The 19436-nt window shown below is 35.8% G+C and overlaps 2 protein-coding genes across 3 annotated transcripts; one reads left to right on the top strand and one right to left on the bottom strand.

Moving 5' to 3' along the window:
• Window positions 1-905: 905 nt before the first annotated feature.
• LOC141844663 (uncharacterized) lies at window positions 906-8722 on the bottom strand. The gene is made up of 14 exons (XM_074732667.1): window positions 8680-8722; window positions 8433-8534; window positions 8262-8336; window positions 7490-7575; window positions 7209-7306; window positions 7024-7075; window positions 5561-5653; window positions 4969-5079; window positions 3938-4091; window positions 2826-3214; window positions 1888-1997; window positions 1482-1540; window positions 1211-1398; window positions 906-1094 (listed from the first exon to the last, which is right to left on the bottom strand). The coding sequence occupies exons 1-14, from the start codon at window positions 8720-8722 to the stop codon at window positions 906-908; spliced, it is 1749 nt and encodes a 582-aa protein (XP_074588768.1).
• Window positions 8723-10247: 1525 nt separating this feature from the next.
• Window positions 10248-19400, top strand: LOC141845258 (vesicle-associated protein 1-3-like). 2 transcript variants are annotated; one of them, XM_074733323.1, is made up of 8 exons: window positions 10248-10563; window positions 11624-11694; window positions 12211-12246; window positions 13916-14031; window positions 14123-14449; window positions 14786-14848; window positions 17005-17082; window positions 19141-19400. In XM_074733323.1, exons 2-8 carry the CDS (start codon window positions 11646-11648, stop codon window positions 19246-19248), a joined length of 777 nt encoding a protein of 258 aa, XP_074589424.1. In that variant the 5' UTR covers window positions 10248-10563; window positions 11624-11645; the 3' UTR covers window positions 19249-19400. The 2 variants fall into 2 exon arrangements, with proteins under 2 accessions (XP_074589424.1, XP_074589423.1); XM_074733322.1 differs by having other exon boundaries at window positions 12165-12246.
• Window positions 19401-19436: the final 36 nt, after the last annotated feature.

Here is a 19436-nt window from a genome sequence, read left to right as displayed (position 1 = left end):
GCCTTCTCCAACGGCGCTGGAATATTCTATGGCAATTTACTTAAACCACGCATTTAAATATCCAAATTAAGGCTCTATCCGATCGACGGTCACAAAATTACGGCCGATCTAATCAAACGGCCACTCGACAACGAAATCACAATCGAACTAAAAATAATGAATATTTTAAAGACAATTTTGCTATGATGGAGGGATCACCGCTCCATCATGCGATCGCAACGCCCATTTGACCGTCTAAAATTGGGAATGTACTCCGCCCCCGACCCTCGCCGCTTCCGGCCTCCCTCGCCGCGCCGTTCGGCCACCGACGGCCCACTCGCCGGCGCACCATCCGGCGCTAGATTCCGACTGGATAGTGGCACTCCGATCGAATTCGGTCGGAAACCGCCGAATCTAGAACGTGGCCATTGGGAGCCAAATCGCGACCGATTTCCGACCAAATCGCGGTCCAAGACACACGGCCACGATTTGGCCCCCAGTGGCCGCGTGCTGGATTCGACAATTTTCCAACCGAATTCCAACAACTATCGATCGAAATCCGACGCCAGACGATGCACCGGTGAATGGGCCATCGATCGTGCCCGGGGCGGCGGTCTCCGATGGCCGAACGGCATGGCAACGACAATGACTAGAGGTCGGGGGTGTCGCGCACAAGTCGCGTAAATCCTCGCACGCAACATAGCAATCCTCTATTTTAAGAAACAAATGCATAAATGAACAATTTAAAAACTTAAATGCATTTTTTAGAAGGAAAAAAAACTATTTCTTACTTTCTGAAAAATAACTTCTATCGAATAAAACAAATTCCATCAAAAGAATTAACAGTGTGTTCCATTTCAGAGACCCAAAACAAACAGAGCAGAGCACAGGCACCTCAAGCTTGCTGGTGCTTTTCCTGCGAAGCCTTAAAGGGACTCGGCGAACTGAGGCGCCTCCAGATCGAGCTCCTGCTTCATGACACAGTTCATGAGCCACTCGCTACTGAATGTCCAAACGCATTTCTTCGCAGCTGCCATGGCCTCTGACATGTCCTCCTCGCACGCCAAGAAGATCGTCTTCGAGGGCTCCAGAACGCTGCCTAAGCTCTTTATCACCTGCACGTTGCATTCATTGTTCAAGTGTGCACTAACATTGGAAAATTTTGTATCTGGAGCTGCAAGCAAACTGATAGTAAATGAATTGGAAAGAAAAGATGATATTAAGAACATACAGTGCCACCGGCTGACTGAATAATGGCTGAGAGGGTGGCAGCAGAGGGCTGGATATGCTTGGCTAGGCAGACATGGTATCCTCTAAGCAGCGAGTGAGGATTTCTCCTTGCTCTTTCGACAGCGTCTCTCAGTTTAGTCTTGTACTTCAACAAATAATCTTCGTCTTCTAGAATGAATTGTGACTCCTCTGTCCAAGGAAAAAGGGAAAGTAATTTTGATAATATGGTTTCTATGGAGGTTTGACTTTAAAACTTTAGAAAAACAACTCACCAGCAAACCTGCCTTCTTTGAAGCTCGACTTCAGCCAGTTTGGAGAAACTATCCATGCTCTGATGCGAAATTCACAAGTAGACCAATCGTAAGAAGAGACATGAAAAAGGAAGTAGCTACAGAAAGCATCAAATAATTGCCAGCACTAATTTATTGTGCCTTATGTTGCATGACAAAGGAAAAAACATGTCATTTTGCTTGTTAATTATGAGTGTTGAGACTTAAGAAGCGATGCTAAGAGAAACCCTAAAAAAACACTCTGGGCCTAGTCTAAGCCTGACAAACTTCCAAACTTTTTGATTATGGAGTTACAAGTAGTCCATAACTTGAAAGCTTCATGTGGCCTCGTTATTCAGATCACATGATGTCTATGTTCATTATGGAGCATTGTGAATAAGAAACTTACCCAGAACACAAGGCTAAGGAAAAGTTCAATGTCCTCCTTACTTTTCCAGTTATGATATGTGTGCTGTCACTTCCATCACAGGTGACAGAGCCTCCAAGTTCCTCGACGATCTGAATTCAGAATAAGCTACATAAAAACAGGTTTCACAACACAGAAAAAACTGCATGTTGCAGGTTTGATACACAAGTATTCGATAGAAATTGTCACAGTTTGTTCATGCCATAAAAGTCTAATATGTTTCAGACACTTAATGAAAAGAGATAGGGTGGTGAAATTGGAGAGTTGCAACCTTCTCAAAGGATACCAATTGATCATGCAGCCAATTCTCAACAGTGACTATAATAACACAGTTCTATATTAGCATTTACATTTCAATTTTCACATAATTGAGGCAAGTTTTTTCAGCAGTATCTGATACCAATAGCAACACGTAGATGTTTAACTAATCAACACACAAATAAGACAAGTTCAGCTATCATTTCACTGAGTTGGATGGCTTCCACCATTCCAAGAGTCATGAGGTCCCATTTCTATGGTGAATGTGATTGTACAGCGTAAAACTAGCTCTACTTGTGACAAGAAGATCATTGTGACAAGAAGAAACGGATGCAATTCAAAATTCGATCAATTCTCCACGTCTGCTCACATCAATTAGATCAGATTCAATGGAGCTACTGCAAACTGATGAAACTCCTGACATCATATATCTATTGGAAATGTCCACACATTTCCTGGTCTTTATTTTCTAGGATTTTTTTTCCTTCTTTAAATATCTACTCTATAAATATTTCACATACATATTTCCTCTTTTAGACATCCATTACCATTTCCTAAAAAAAAAAGTCTAGCAAATATTGCTATTCAGTATATGTATCAACTAAGAAGATACACACATTACAAATATCCATAAGACAGTTTGGCTATTGGTTATTTATTACCTTTGTAAGCAGGATCTTTTTGGCATCATTAGCAATGTCCATGAAAATTACCCTGGGGCAACTTTGCTTTACCACCATCTTTTCACAAGTATCACTTGAAAGATTCCCTGCACCATGAGTTCCCAAATGACTAGCACTACTAGAATGATCTGGCAGAACCCCTGCCATATCATTGCATCCAGAAAAACCAACAAAGCAATTGTCACAAGGAAAATCCTGATTCGACTTCACAGGACAACTGATAAGATGTGCCCCCCTGATTCTCTTCAACTTAAGTGAAGAAAGTGAAGCCTCCCATAGTGGTCGTTTTAGTCTCTGCTCAGAAGTATCATCTTCATCATCAGCATCTGTTAATAATTCAATTTCACCGCTCTTGCGTCCTATACTATCTGAAAAAATCAAATACGGCACAGAAAAGCCAAGAGCCTTAGGAAGGAACAGGAGTAGAAAGTAATATCTATGCCAGCATATTATAAAGTTACAAAAAATTCACTAAAGCAGTAATCTCAGCATTGCAATGGATGACATCATAATGTGCAAGAATTAATTAGAAAAAATTGCAAGGCGTGAACAGAAACAATGTTAAATATAAAATTATTTGCCTAAAGGGAAAAAAGGATAGACAATAGCAGTGTCCAGCAAGCATAATTTGAGATTAAATTTGCCCCCAGCTTCATGTAAATAATACAAATTTGTTGTGTAGGCTGCCTACTGAGCTGACATGAGAATATTGTGAATGATACTGGACAAGGAAGTTATCTTTGCTAGCAAGTACAATAAGTTAGTGAAGCCGAAAACATTATTATATTTCATTGAACATTTAACAAAACAACAATAATTCGTGGATTTCAACATTTTGGTGATCAACTACATGGATCTTGCCCGTCCACATGGATGGGACTCACGGCTTATTTTACTTTTGTCTCTGCCCAACACGTGCTACATTTATTTTTAAACATATGGAGCATATTACAACCAAAGTCAACTTCTATTTTGTTTGCCTAAATACTGCAATATGCAAGAAACCATAAAGAAAATCATTTTTCACTCAGATTTATTATCAAATAAATCAGTTAAAGTTCCTGAAATCTGAGTTTGAAAAGAAGCATTACATGGTAAACTGAACTTAGATGTTGTAACCTTCTTAAGTTGAGCAACCATCAGCGTCGAACCACCAGGAAAAGATAATGCCTTCCTAATATTAGCTTTGACTGGTAGTCTACCAGCTTTGCCTTTCCCGTCCACCTCTCCCACTGGTATGAAATCCTGTGTTGCAATATCGAATGGTAAATTGACATACTAGAAAACCACGGTTCATAAGAGTAGATTCTATGCGCCAAAAACTGCACATGGCTGTCAAATTTTTGTGGATCTGAAATGGAAAATATAAAGGGGACAGAGAAAAGACAGTTTAGACATAAAAAATCAAGTGCACTGATCAAATGAGCTTTTCATCTGATCCTGTAATGGTAAACAGAAATTTCAAAAGAATTTTTTTTTCTACTTCTCTTAAGAGCAAAAGGACCTTTTGAGACATTGGTGTGAATAATTGTGGATCTGGAACACCAAATAAAACAAATGAAGCAGTACGATGAAAATATAGATGCAGGTGATTTTCATCTATGTTTCCGGATAAAACAGTTAATTATACAGTAATTTTCATAAACGTTTCAAAAAAAAACGTCTTTTAAGATTTTCCCCAAGCAATGTTTGAAATATGGTCCAATGCGATCTCAGTGATTTGTTGAACCGGTGCATCTTATGTACTGTGCATACAGTAAAACCATACAAATAAAAAAAATATTTCTAATGCTCACCATACTGTACCTGAAAGTACCCATAGTCCGTGATGATATTAAAACCATTGTTCAGTGGGTACAGCTCAAAGAGGATGGTCCACCTTTTGGTCTTGTGTTCGGACAGGCACAGTCCCATACAGTATGAAATTGCACACCTTTTTCAGAAAGTATGATTTGACTGATGATATTTTGTTTAGAAGGAAACACATCTTTAAAGTTGTGATAATTTTGGCAATTCCTTTAATATAGACCATTTGTACCATTCTATAGGTACACAAGCTATATATATGCATATATTACCACTTCAAAAAGCAAAGAGATGATCAGTTCTGCACCAAAAGTACCTGCTTCAGCCAAAAACCTTCTGATGTCTTATCTGCCCAGCAAAATAATTGTAGAATACCCACGTTTTGAAGTCTTTCTCTCAATTCCGTGAACAAGGCTCTACCAATACCCTGAAAAAATAACATCATGATGGCATTCGTGAATCTTAATAAATTCTTCAATAAGTCCTCACGCAAAGAATTAACAAAAGAAATGCAGGAATTTGCACTTGAATCTGCCATATATCATGCTATATAACTATAGATGATACAATGTACAATCAGGACAACAAGAGGTGAGCAAGAAATTTTGTAGATTTAGTGACTTCAGTCCATGAACTTCTAACAAGTCCATATGCCTTTTTTATTTAACATCTTTCACATTACTCTGCTTTAGTGGTATGACATGCCATGCTATAGATGTGACCTGTGTACGTCATTAACTTCGCCCTTGGAATATCTAGACACTCCCAGGACTGTGAAAGTATTTGGCAATTGCACAAGCTCCTTGTGGGCTTAGTGTCTTAAACATTGCGACACATCGCCTTTCAAAGATAAATGATGAATAGGCAGGAGGAAAGGTGAAGATAGAGATGAATTTTTTTTCGCTTACCATGTTTTGGTTCTTTGAACGGACAGCAGCAAGAGGTATTTCAGCGTATTGAGTGTCACTGGGAATTATTTGATACGAAGCCGCAGCTACAACCTGAATGACACAGGGAAGATGACTGACATGAATATTGCAGAAACCCAAATGAAGAAACCTATAGACTAAAGCACAAAAAGTAAATCAAATGCAGAAAATTCCATTTTTGTAACTTTCTAGTCCGTCCATTAAAAAAAAGTGTATCGGTGGGATTAGAAATGCAACAGTTGCAGACGTAAGAATTCAACGGAGGGATCTTGCTTATTCCCTATAACATGCCATGCTTCAAATAATAAATATCTGCATGGAATATCCATCATTGGAAAATCAAGTTTGGCAAAAAAAAATGTTTACAATGAAATTAAAGGGGCAAGAGGAGATTGGATGACTCATCATGCCAAATTTTCTGAAGTGCATTATATTTGAACTCTTCATTTATCCTAATACTCATAGTTGGGCACACCATTATTGACAATGTGTAAGAACCGTTAGAAAATGAATCAAATATTCAGTGCGCCACTAGGATATGGAAAGGCACCACACCAATTAGAGTGATCGCAAAGATCAGCCATAGGTTGGTTTTTTTAAACAATTACAATAATTTTTCTCTAGTGTGACAATGTTTTATTATTTTCCCGTTGTTACATCCATAGACTAAATAGCAATCAGGAGGCTTGGTGCTTTGGTACCAAGTTTCAATATAACAGATTAAATTTGATCTGGAAGGCAAAATTAAATCAATTTGGGATGAGAAACCTGGAAAATTGGACCCTGATTCAACAGCAAGTAGAGCAACCAAAGTATTGTGGTTTTACTCGACACTATTTCAGCATGAGTATTTTGTTATATCCATATAAGTCTATCCAAAATTATCAGTACAATTTGTTGGAATCCTATATGATTGGTACAGTCAGGTTTGCTGTCATATTCAAAGTTTGTGCTAGATTAATTATTTTAAAATGTTAGGCTATATTTGATACAAGTCTAAAGTTTTGACTAGATTTTCCAGTTAACATTATCCTTTTGTTACTAGTCTAAGAGGCAAGTGGTATATTCAAGCAGCAATTAACTGATCTAGTTAAATGTCAACTAACATCATGACAAAGTAACCTATGATGCTGGATTATTATGAGAGTGCATTACAAGACTTGATCACTAAATTGGAGAACGAGTTTTAGTGATGATCACTCTTGACATGACCAATGAGAATTGAGAAAAATCACATTTACAAATTTTCTGACATGATCCATCAGAATTGAGAAATAACTAACTTCCACTGATTACTACTTTACTAATGATTTGTCTAGACAGCATTTATTGAATTCTTTAGGCAATTTGCAAATTTCATAAAGGAGTTTTCAGTGCAGCTACAGATGACTCATACACGGTACCTAAATAAAACCATGACATGTAATTCTGGCATAACTTACCTCTCCGGGGCCATTGGCATTCTCTGATCTTAGAATCAAGGTTTGATATTTTCTGCATAAAAATGAAAACGTCATGATGATTGTCACAATAACTAAAAGTGCATCAGTTATAGCTCAAATCAGGATCACAGATGGATGTTCACTCTCCACGAGACCAGATATAGCTAGTAAAACAACTGCCTCACCCACTCAATATACATTTCTCAAGAAAGTGAGATTTTTTCCCAGTGTTTGCAGCATAATTCATGGAAGGAAGTTCTTCTGTGTAAAGCTTTAGAACATCCTGCAAGTAAAATAACTTGACATAGTGAATTTGAATTGCATGGTGAGAAAAAACCGGTCATAAAATAATATTCAAACTATAAAAGATAATAAAATATAGGCATGGGGTATAAACTAAGATGGACTGAAATGAAGCAGACTTTCTCGCGTCTTTAAAAGAAAATCATAAGTATACCATGAATACCTGGAGAAAAGTTTTATTTTGGCTATCCACATCTTTAGGATTCAACAGCAAGAAAGAATGATCTTTTGTAGGGAATCCCATCTCAGCTACAATCAAAACAGTGGAACTCAATTTTAGAATTTTTGAAGAGGGGAGGCATAGAAACATTGGATATTCAAAATCGAATACCAAAAGAAGAAAAAACAAATAGATCAGACCAAAACAAACCTAAAAGAAATGTATTGGTTTGAAAAATTAAAAACATGTTGGTTTAACTTTGATTTTAGTTTATGAATGGTAAACTAATAAAATTGAACTAAACCAAATAAAGATATGTGTGTACATCTACACATAGATTTTTATAAAGAAGAAAATGCAATTTTGATAGTTTTTTAGTATTAAAAAGTATTTTAAAAATCACTTTGGGTTAAACTGAACCAGAAGGGTTGGTTTTATTTAGTTTGAAAGCTTATTGTTTTTTGATTGAAAAAATTTAAATATTTCGGCTCTGTTTTGGTATAAAAATTCTATATTGAATCAATAAACGGAGCCATGAGCCCATGACTATTACCAGTGGAAAGACAGAGAAAGTTTAAGGGTGATTTCCATGAACATTTTTTTCTGAATAAATGATACTATCAAGCGTGTACAAAGAAGCTTCCTTTGGCATTGTAGTTTCACACAACCAAACAAAACCTTAAAAAAAGTTACTATTAAGTGTGTGACAATTGAAAATGCTAAGATGCTGCTGAAACAATGTTACGAAAAAAACAATATAGATGCCCTAACGTACCATCAATTTGATACTTGAGATCTGGTTTTTGATGACTGAAGGATTTCCTTCTCGAGTAAACCTTTGGTTCATCGACTGAAAAAGGCCGAAGACACGAATCATTAAACAGTACTAACATAAAGAAGAAAGTGCGCAAAGTGATCAACAGCCGAAAAGAAGAAAAACATGTACCTGTAATGTTGATTTTTTTATCATTAGACACGGAAATGACGAGGCCTTTCTCGCTCGACTCACAAGAGATGCCGCTTCCTTCGATCACAACTTTACAATTTCCTGAGACAGTAATTCGGAAAACGAAGGAAGCAGACGGATTAAACAAGGAGCGAATGAGAGATCCGATCAACAAAAGTTAAGAATGCAACGACAATGATTAGGGTTTTGAGCAAAAATAGAATGATCTAGAAGATGTTAGGGTTACCGATGAAAACTGGGGAAGGCGAAGAGCTCCCTTCTCCCGCCATGGCTGCAGTTCGGCGAAGTTGGAAAGCATATTCGTAACCTCCCCAAACCCACCAACATATTGGCGGCAAATAGGCGGGCAGCGGGCAGCGGGCAGCAGGCTGCGGGCTGGGCAGCTCGTGCGGCCCAAATTTAAAAGGTCCGCCTTATTTCGTTATAATTAAAATAATGTTTTTTATTTTATTATCTAAAAAACTATTATTTTAATGTTATATTAAAATTAATCCGACTTAATTAAAAATAGTCAAATAATTATTACATTAATTTTGGTCAAAAACTATTATAGTTTTAATATTATTATAACATAATTTGGTCAAAAACTATCATAAATAATTTTAAAATAGATCCAACTTAATCTTCAAATAGTTTTAATACAAATAATATAATCTAAAATAGTTTTAATTAAAATTTATATAATTGAAATAGTTTTAGTTATGAGATAAAATAATTTTGATTAAAATTGATTTATGTTATAGTACTTTAAAGTTGCTTACATATAGAATAGTTTTAGACGTTAAATTAAAATTATTGTAAGATGAGAAATATGATTAAATATTTTTTTTTAAAATGTTTTTTTTTGTTTATTGATCCAGTTGAGATCGAGGGATTGGTTGACTTTTTCAAGTATCCATGGCTTGACTAGGTTGGATGTGCGTTAGCTTAGCTCCTATTGAGTTGGCAATTATGAGATCAACAATTTGAGATCAACTGAGTCGACTTACTCAATCCTAAGTTTGGTTATGAGTTGGATGACTTGACTCAAGTGTGTTGATCGAGTGCTAAGTCTGATAGAGTTGAAATTGGAATAACTAGTCCGATTGAACTTGAGTTCATCACAAGTAAGGTTGACTTGACTTGAGCTCCGTCTGAAATAGGACTGATCGCGATATGGATAAACTCCTACTACTCTTTTAAAGTTATACACATTAATTTATCTCCTAAAATATTATATTTTCATTTTTTAAAAATTTGTCCTCTCAATCATAATGGAATAAACTCAACATGGTTAATTAACTTAGAGTGAAATAATTTAATTTTTTATGTCATAATGCAACTCAACTATAAAGTGATAAAATATTATATCAGAGGTTTAAATTTGTGATGAAGTTGAGACAATATTTTTTTTGTCATAATTAATTGTAGATCGATCGGGTGGGTCATTTTTACTATAAAATATTACGTCATAAACTCTCAATGCAGTTTCATATTCTCACGCCTTTTGTTTCGGCTTTACCGAGATAGATTCACGCCGCTTCTGCGAAGAAACACTCCAAGCAGGAGAAAAAATCGGTGTGAGAATATCAAACGAAATTCAATACGAAAGAACGAGACGTATAATTCACGGCACGAGGAAACGAATCGCACCTGTAAGGAAGACACACGTGTCCTTATCGCGGGTCCGACCGGGAGGAAGAATATTCTGCGAATCGGGAGCTGCCGCGTCATCGTATATGAGTCCTGATTTCAAGCCCCTTTCAAATTTACTCCTCGCCGCTGCCTGCTGCCGTCTTCGATAGTAAATCGACAATAAATGGAGGCGTCCGCCTTCTTCCAGGCGATTCCAGTGCGACGTCTTAGGGTTCATCGTCGTTCCCGTCTCGTGCACTGATCTCGGGGGAATTTGTGGGTGAGCTCACCTATTTCCTACAGCCACGACGGCTTCCGGAGATCTAAATCTGCGGCCCTCGGAGATTTTGTTTCCTGCGATTTTTCCTACTCGCTTTCGCTTTCTATTTTGATTTCGTCCGTTTGTTTGGATCCGTGCGCTTCTGGATGAGGAAGGCGGCGATGGGTGCGGGCGAAATGCTTGTCGAAATCCATCCTCAGGAACTCAAGTTCACTAGTAAGTATCGGAGCAAAATGGGTTTCTTGTTTGTTAGCGACGAGGATGTCTTACTTACGGTAATATCTGTGGTTGCTTTGGTGTAGTCTTAATTGCGTCATCATATTCTGTTTCATAAAATCGTTCTTTCTTTTATAAGAAACCATGTGTTTCGATTGATTTCATTCTCGAGAAGGATCTGATAGCCCCATCCGAGCTTCTATTGCGTGGTTCTGTACATTCGATAGTTTTTTTTGTCTCAATTTTTATGTGCATGACTTTATGATATTAGTCAACCTCAGGTCAGTCAGGTTTGCTTTCAACCTCCGAAGTTGTTCATTGCGATTAGCAAATATAACAGTGGAAAGAAGGCCCATTTGATCTGTTGAACTTGGGAAGGTGTTAATCGGCAAATATTGCTTTTTTAGTATGTTTATGCACACGACTTCATGGACCTTTAGATTATACAGGAGGTTCTTCCTTTATTGTTTGGGATGTTCTTCTGGACAATGTTCAAATTGGTGTATTTTTGGTGGACAATCAAACTCCATTTTTAATTGTTCACCTTTCTACAATTGTTATGTTGATGGACTTCAGTGAGAATTCTAAGAATTGTGAATAAACGTAGTACGTTTTGGAATCTTACCTGCACTATCAAGTGTCTCATTATGATATTTTGGTCTTCAATGCCCCTCAGAGGATGAAAGTCCATTTTGTTATTTCATGGATTGAATGCTTATTTTTGATGAATATATATACTTAAAGCTGGACAAATCACAGGATATTAATGAGTACTTTAGTTTTAAAAGGAAAGACAATATATATACTTAAGCTCGTATGTAGGCATGAACTGTACAGAAAATGCAGATTTCATGAAAATTATTACCAAAGATAAAAAGTTGAATTTCTGTTTGAGGAAATGGACATGAAGCTAGCAAGAAATTTCAAGTTCACTAGGACAACATTTTTTTTATATTCTTCAATTATCTTATTCTGTATTGTTTTCGCTTTTCACGATGGCATCTTATTCTGAATTGTTAGTCTTGCACATATGTACTAACCTATTACATTGCTCTTTTAGTTGAGTTGAAAAAGCAGAGTACATGTTCTGTTCAACTTGCCAACAAATCCAAAGATTTTGTTGCATTCAAGGTGAATTCTTTATTCTTAAGACTAGAGACATGAACAGAGTTTATTTGTTCTTCACCCCACTGCAATGTCATCTCAAAACCATATTCTGAAAATTGCTTGCTTGTTACTGCATCGGGTTTGTAAATATAAATGGCCATAATTACTAGCTATATAAGCTTAAAACTCTATCTTACACCAATTTATTCTCTCATCTCAAACTCATCATAGAGTAGAATATTCTATTGTGTCTCCATCTGTCAATTTTTGTTTGACTCTGTATGTTCTATTCTATCGTCAACTCTTATGTCATTTAATATTTTTAGTTAATTTAATTGTTAATACTTGACATGCTTAACTTTCCCTTGATAAATGCTGTAAGATAACCCAATGATTTCAATCCACATTGAACATGGTCTCCGAATTTTGTCAATTTAATGGTACTTAAAGTTTTTTCTTATAAAATCTGATTGAATTAGGACCATGTTTACTAGGTTAAAACTACATCTCCTAAGCGATATTGTGTTCGTCCAAATACAGGAATCATTCTACCAGGATCAACATGTGATTTCATAGGTTTGATTTCTTACTTCTCTTTGATTGCAATTCTACATGTTGTGATGTACCTGATTTAGACATGGTAATTATCATACATTATGCACTTTCAAAAGCTGTGCTACTACAGCAATCGGAAATTTGTTTTATTCCCTTATGTATAGTTAGACATGCTCAAGGCCTCACATGTTATTGGGCTATTGTGTAGCTTTAACATGCAATATACTGCTAAACTAGAGATAAAATATCAGATAAGATCTTCACTTTAAGATGATCCTTCTCACAAAATACGTTGACAATAAACAAAATCAAACAACTTAGTTTTTGAAAAACAAATAGTAAACCAGTTAAAGATATGTTCTGATACTGCAATACAAGATATCCTCTACCATGAAAATACTTTTTATATTATTCATGCTCTACTTATAACCAGCTTTTTTTTTTCTCTTTTTCACTAAAAAATTGACAATGTGTAAACTGTATTTATTTAGAACCATATTTAGGCCTAGCTTTTTTCTGTTGCTGTTTCCAAAATCCCATAAATATGTCATCTCAATAGTGAATTCATTTATAGCCAACACGTCACATATGTTGTAGGTGATGCATGCTTTATTTTTCTAAATAATATGAAATAGACACTGATCATAATCTCTCTCTCTCTTTCTCTCTCACCTTATGTGTGCATGTGTGTTTGTGTGTGTGCGGAGGTTTCATAGGGCCAGGAACATCTTGGGCTTGATTTTTCATATTGAAACCATGTCAAGTTGGGCATGGGTTAGGACTGGATCACCTCAAGCCCAACACAAACTTGGGCATGACGAGGCAATGCCATTTCCATGTTGGCCCGCTGAGTCACTATTTTAATAATAAAATATTGTAAAAAATAAAAAATGATAATTAACAACATGAAATATTTATAATAATAAATTGTTGCTACTTTTAAAATGATTTAGAACTAATTTGATAAGATTTTATATTTTTAAATATTATTTCAGAGATAAAAAATTTAATATGTAAATTTATTATTGATGGGCCATCTTAGCTATGCGGGTTGTGCTTGACTCATGTTATACCCAACATGACCCAATTTTATGTGCCAGGAAAGTTGTTCTTGGCATGGTGTATGAGCCTTGTAGGATTGTACACAACATTATCCCATTGCTCCACCCATTTTCTACCATTATATGGATATGTGCTGGTTATAGGTGACTGGTTGTTCTATTACAAGTTTTGCATCAGGTTTGCTATCAGATACTGTAGTTTGTAAACTGACTTCAGTTTTGGTTGGAATGTGTTCCCAAGATATATTTCATGAAATAAATTCCACTTAGGAGCATCATTCACTTTCATAATGTATCAAGTTGAGCTTGTCATATATTCATATCAGACACTTAAGCAACAATATTAGTTAAAAGTATATGATGGTGATTGTGTTCCACTACAAGTAATAGGTCTTACCATGAGACTAGATGTTAAAAGTAGGAAAGTTGTGTGCGATATCTGGATTGTCAGGAAAACCAAAATGGTTAACATACACTTGGGACTATCTTAAATAATTCTTAACAATAGAAAATATCATTTAAAAATCAGCTGATAGGCATTTCAAATTTGGGAGTCTTTTCTTAGTGTTTATTTCAATTTGATTGCTCTCTACGTTGGTTATTTACATGATTATGCAACCACATTTCAGTTACTATGCAAGCATCAAAGGAAACCCCACCTGATATGCAGTTAAAAGATAAGTTCCTGATTCAGAGCACAGTTGTTCCTTATGGTAGCATGGATGAGGACATTATTCCAAGTTTTGTAAGTATACAGCAGTAATATGAACTCTTGCCTTTGAATATGTAGTGTATGGTTGGCTCTGTGTTGATAGTGCTCTTACTTGGCTCATCAGTTCTCAAAAGAAACTGGTAGGTATATCCAAGAGAACAAGTTGAAAGTTGTTCTTGTCAGTCCACCACATTCTCCAGAGGTAGAAACAAACAACCAGATTTTGAAGCAGGATCTGGCCTTTAAAGCTCTTGATTCAGCTGACCCTATTGTAACTGTCGAGAGTGATTCAAAGAGTGAGCTAGTTAAGGAAGTTCTTATGGTGAGAGAAAATTCTGTTTCAAACAATGGAGCTGCCACAAATGAGGCTAATCAGGGAGAGCCGATTTTGAAAGAGACATGTATAGCAAGTGATCAAGAACTTGGAATAGCTAACTTTACCCCATTGCATGTAAGTGATATTGGAGTCTTCTTTATGTTTATGTTGCTCCTTTATTCTGGGAAAATCTACTCTAGCTAACTTAATATTTGGATGTTATCCACTACATTACTACAATATGTACCATCTAAAGATGAATTTTTAAATTGATAATTTACCATTCTACATTTAACTCAGGAGCATATACCTTTTAGTTTGAAGACTCAGGAGCATGTGCTTGCTCTTTACTTTTAGTTATAATCATCCATATCATTTGCATTATCTTGGATTTGGCAATGCTTACTTTTTTCATACAACTAAAGCTCATTAAATTAACTAAAGTTCGTTAACCTTGTTGTTTTTATTTAGGTTGCTAAAGATATTGATGACTTGAAGTTGCAGTTGGATAGTCTTGTATTGGAGCTAAATGAGGTTAGTTTATTTCGTTAGTTGGTTGGTTATACTTGTTGTATGCCTTAGATATGGCAATTTATGGTATGTTACGGATTGCACACCCCTCTTTCACTTTGTTTCTACTTAAGAGTTTTTTTTGCTGCTCTTTGTTTACTAAGGAAGAAAGAAGATGAGAGAGAATGAATATGTTATATTGCTCTGTTATTTATTTGCCAAGAAAATAAAGAACATAGAAACATGAAAATTATTGAAAAGATCATTTTACCCTCGGTGTTAATCATGTCTTATAAAAAAGGTAATGTGGTCAGTTCAGTTTTAAGTCAGTTTTCCCTTCTTTCACTTTGTTTCCACTTATGGGGTGACTGAATTATGAAAAAAAATCATGGTTTTTATTTCTCCATATTTCTTTCTTCCCTAAATTTTACTTTTAAGTAAACAAAAAATTTCAAGTCCACTCTTCTACTTCCTCTCCTATTCTTTTTTTTTTCTCATTTTTCTCTCTAAGCAAGCATGCCACATTTATATATCTAATTCTTCTACCGTTTTTTCTAATGAAAGATGAATTGGTGACATGCCATTAGGGGTGGGGAATCTTGGATGGGTTTGGGCTAATGCCATGGTTGTCCTTTCCTATCACCAAAGGTGCCTATGCAACAACTTATCTCTACTCTGACCTTGTTTTGATGGGGGAAGGTCCATCTATTCAAAATGACTAGCCACATGATTAGGTGTGCCCTACCAGGCATCCACACTCTATGAATGGTAGATAATCCTACCTCTTATTACTGTCATCATTTTTTCTTGTGCAACTGTGCGTGTGACTGTGTGTGTGTGTGACTAGCAACTCGAGAAGAGACACAACTTCACCTTATAAATTTTAGGTCTTCTTTCCTCCTACCTATGTGACTAAAGTCCGGAGGAAAAACCTTGCCCCCTTAGATGCTTAACGCTAGTCATTATGTGACATTGTCCCCAAAAATGAGGCACCCTCATTGCACCTTCAATCTAATGCACGCTTTAACTCATTATTAAATGTTTGATGCACTCTTTCGTCCCCACCATCCATATGTTTTATTGATGAAGAATAGGGTCTGTTTCTGTGCCAGTTGGCATAGGGAATAGAGTTCCAACACCTCATACACAAACTTATGTATGCCTCTTACTAATGTTGGAGTGACAATGCCGATGAACCCTTTGGATGCTGTGTGAATCACTTCATGAAAATGTCACTTGAAAAAGAAGTTTGGCAATTTCGTTTCTTGTGTCATGCAAATCTCAACTGTATCCCATGGCACACTCTTAAACAGTGGAATTCATGAACTTTGTAGACCCTGACTAACTGCATTCATTCAAAAGGATCTAGACAAAGTCATTAGTGCCCTTTAAGTTACATATAGAAACTCCTTGTGCTTCTTGTAATTTTATTAGGGTGGAAAATGAATCAAGCAGTTATAGAACACCTTGAAGTTAGCTACATAGGTTAAATGTTTTGACAGTCCGCATTAAATGTTATTGTTAGGCTTAGTCTCTAAATGAGTTCAGTTAGAGCAGTTGAGGAATCAGGAAGTTTAAGCTTCATCCATCAGCTCCATAAATCAACATATATTGACAACTCTTTTATATGCTTGTAAACCAATTTTTTCACAAGCTCATTTGTGGGTTCACATATAAGTTCATTTATGGGTATGCTTTTCATAATCCTGTATCATAATTTTGATATAAATTATGGATCGAGTCAAGGTCAAGTACAGCCAACTCCATATACAAATGTAGGTTAAACCCGAATTCAATTAACTAATTAACATGTCTAGCTCAAGCTCGGTCAAATATAGGTGATGAGAGCTTGAGCTTTAGTTCTTCCTCATAATTTACATCTCAACTTGGCTTGGGTCATTTTCAGCCATCGATTTTATACATCCTATCCAATAATAATGTAATATATACTTCCTTTTAAAAGGGAATTATATATTAGTCTGCATTTCATTCTAAGTGTAGGTTGTAGTTGTAATTTAGTGTAGTATATGCCATTTTGTTTTTACTGTGAGTTGTTACATTGAATCTATTGAAGTTTTATTATCTTACATAGAAAGATTACAGTTTTTTTTTTATTGAAAATATGTTAAGGCCACTGTGTATAATTTATATTCTAATATATGGCATTGTTTGCATTGCAGGCTGAGAAGACTATAGCAAGCCTAAGGGAGGAGACTAATGCTTCTACCCAAGAGAGAGATAAATTGAAAGGAGAAATTGTGAGCTAATTTTTGTTTGAAACAAATACACAAGTCTTTTGCTATTAGACAAAATCTTAAGTTGTCCCTGGTTTTAACCTTTTCATTTCACCCTTTAAATTCTGAAAAATTACATTTTACTTCCCAACCTTTGCACAACCATATCATTTTGCCACTTGAGCTTACGTCCATTAGGGGTTGAGGTGATGTTGATAACAAATCATAGAAAAAATATCACTTTGCCCCTTGTAACTCAAGTTTCTTTTATAGATGCTCTCTAAAATTTTAAAATTGATAAACACCTCTAGGATTTTAGGGTTTGTGTGTGACTTGGAGATGGGAGCTTCATCCATCAGGCTGCCCTTTAAACACCTCTAGGATTTTCAAACTTGATGATTTTATGAATGAAATAATATGGCAGGTAAGTTACATGTACCGCCACAACACTATTTCATGAAGAAAAATCATTTATTATTTACAATAAATGATAAGAGTTTGAAAGCTTTAGAGGCATTTTGTTAATTTGAAGTGTTTAAAAAAGGAGGTAGGTTATAGGGGGAAGTGAAACTTTGTTCTATTGATTGTCACTTTGAACTAACAATTTAAATCCCAGGGCACAAAATTATACCATCTCGCAAAGGTTGGTGGTAAAACATAATTTATCAAATATAAGTGAAATTTTCTCTTGCTACTAAGACAATCTTATGTAAGAGGCGAGATGAAGGTATAAATATTTTTATCTTTTTTTTTTGAAAAAAAAACAGTAGGTAGGAGGGACTCCTACTAAGTAGTTACGCTAGTATAGGTTGGAAAGAGATGCATTCTTATTATTACATTGTTGTATTAGCAGATGACAAAATGAGAGAACTAATTGGGTAGCTTAGCTAGAGCACCAAACAAAGACCCAACTGTCTCAATAAAATAGAGAAATTACTAGCTTAATGTAACTGAGCAAAGAAGAGAATCAATGGAGTTATCTGGCAGCCCACCCCAGCTCATAACTCTTAGTTATTCTAGAAGCTTTGGCAATTTGTCTATCAGCCACCATCTTTTTCCTTCCTTTTAGCTTGTTTGCCCATAGAAATTAGAATGCATGTGTTCAACCATCCTTGAGTCTTCTAGAAGTTGATTACTTGTGTTCCTTCACAGCCATGTGGTCCACACCCAAGCCAATGCCAAAGTAGAGATGATGTTGTTGGTTCAATAGCTCCCATTCTTCTCTGTAAGGTCGTTGAACAATTCCTTGATTGGAATTTTGCAGGCCTCTGCAATATAGAACCAACGACTTTTAAAGAAAACACATACTGTAAATAAATGCTAAGTCTCTTCTTCTTGGCTTTTGTAGAAAACACAAAGGCTATCATTTACGAATTACGATTATCCTTCTAGTCTAGAGGTTTATCTTTGTTAGAATTCTGTTATTGATGATGAGCCATCTGAATATATTTGCTTTCCTTGGAGCAAACCTTATAAGCCTTTCTGTAATCAATCTGAACTATTGGCCAATGCTTGATAAAACTGTAGGTTGACTGAACATTGAAGAATTGAGCTGCATTCCTTCTCTAGATTCAGATATCTGCCAAACCATTTTGCAATCGCACTGTTTCTGTTATTTTGTGCAATTCCTGTGATATGTCTTTCAGAAAATTTCTAAGCTGGGTTACCCATAAATAAACACTTTGAGTGTTCAAAAAACAGTTGGAATACTGATTTACAGGAATCCTTTTATGCCACCTATTTAGTCATAAATTTGTTGAATTGTATTCCTAACTTCCATTCTAGTACACTGATAAGGTGTATTTAGATACGTTGAATGATGACAGACCAGTTATTATGGGGTTTGAGAGTTTTGAGATTTGAAAGGGGATTTAAGTTTGATGCTGAGTTGGATGAGGCAAACCAACTAATGAATTGCAATGTTGCAAAACTATTGTAGATTAGATTAGAGCTTGTGGTAATTAACTGCTAATTGAGGAATATATGGAATATGCATTTCATAATTTGGTTCATCAAGCAAAATAGATATTTCATTTTCCTTTGTAAAGTAAGAATCTCTGCTTATTTCCCTTGCATTTCCAGGCTCTGCTAAGAAGATACACTGCAAAGGATCAGACAGGCTTTCCATTCTTTTTTGTGGTCTTCATGGTGCTCGTCGGCATGGCACTTGGGTATGCACTTAACTCATGACTATTACCATCTCGAAGATGAAAACTATGCACTCGTATTATAAAATCTTAATTAGACACCATAATTGTAGAAAAATATTAATATCCGAAACTCAAATATCAAATATTATTCTGGACTGTACGCACTTAAAGATGACAGACAGTTTTTCATTTTGGCTGAAATTACCTTTGAATCAAAATAAACCATGT

The sequence above is a fragment of the Curcuma longa genome, chromosome 14, assembly GCF_044706935.1.
Source record: "Curcuma longa cultivar G26 ecotype Majalengka, Jawa Barat chromosome 14, ITB_CL_G26_1.1, whole genome shotgun sequence".
Classification (NCBI taxonomy): domain Eukaryota; kingdom Viridiplantae; phylum Streptophyta; class Magnoliopsida; order Zingiberales; family Zingiberaceae; genus Curcuma; species Curcuma longa.
This window is presented reverse-complemented; position numbering and strand designations above follow the sequence as displayed.

What these genes read in the sequence shown, in the direction of transcription:
- LOC141844663 (XM_074732667.1), bottom strand. Translation starts at nt 8,722, where the DNA reads ATGGCGGGAGAAGGGAGCTCTTCGCCTTCCCCAGTTTTCATCG. An exon ending in GCCTTCCCCAGTTTTCATCG is followed by an intron (nt 8,535 to 8,679) that starts GTAACCCTAACA and finishes TTACTGTCTCAG; the next exon opens with GAAATTGTAAAGTTGTGATC. An exon ending in AAAATAAAACTTTTCTCCAG is followed by an intron (nt 7,307 to 7,489) that starts GTATTCATGGTA and finishes TTTTACTTGCAG; the next exon opens with GATGTTCTAAAGCTTTACAC.
- LOC141845258 (XM_074733322.1), top strand. Translation starts at nt 10,494, where the DNA reads ATGAGGAAGGCGGCGATGGGTGCGGGCGAAATGCTTGTCGAAATCCAT. An exon ending in AGGACATTATTCCAAGTTTT is followed by an intron (nt 14,032 to 14,122) that starts GTAAGTATACAG and finishes TTGGCTCATCAG; the next exon opens with TTCTCAAAAGAAACTGGTAG. An exon ending in TTGTATTGGAGCTAAATGAG is followed by an intron (nt 14,849 to 17,004) that starts GTTAGTTTATTT and finishes TTTGCATTGCAG; the next exon opens with GCTGAGAAGACTATAGCAAG.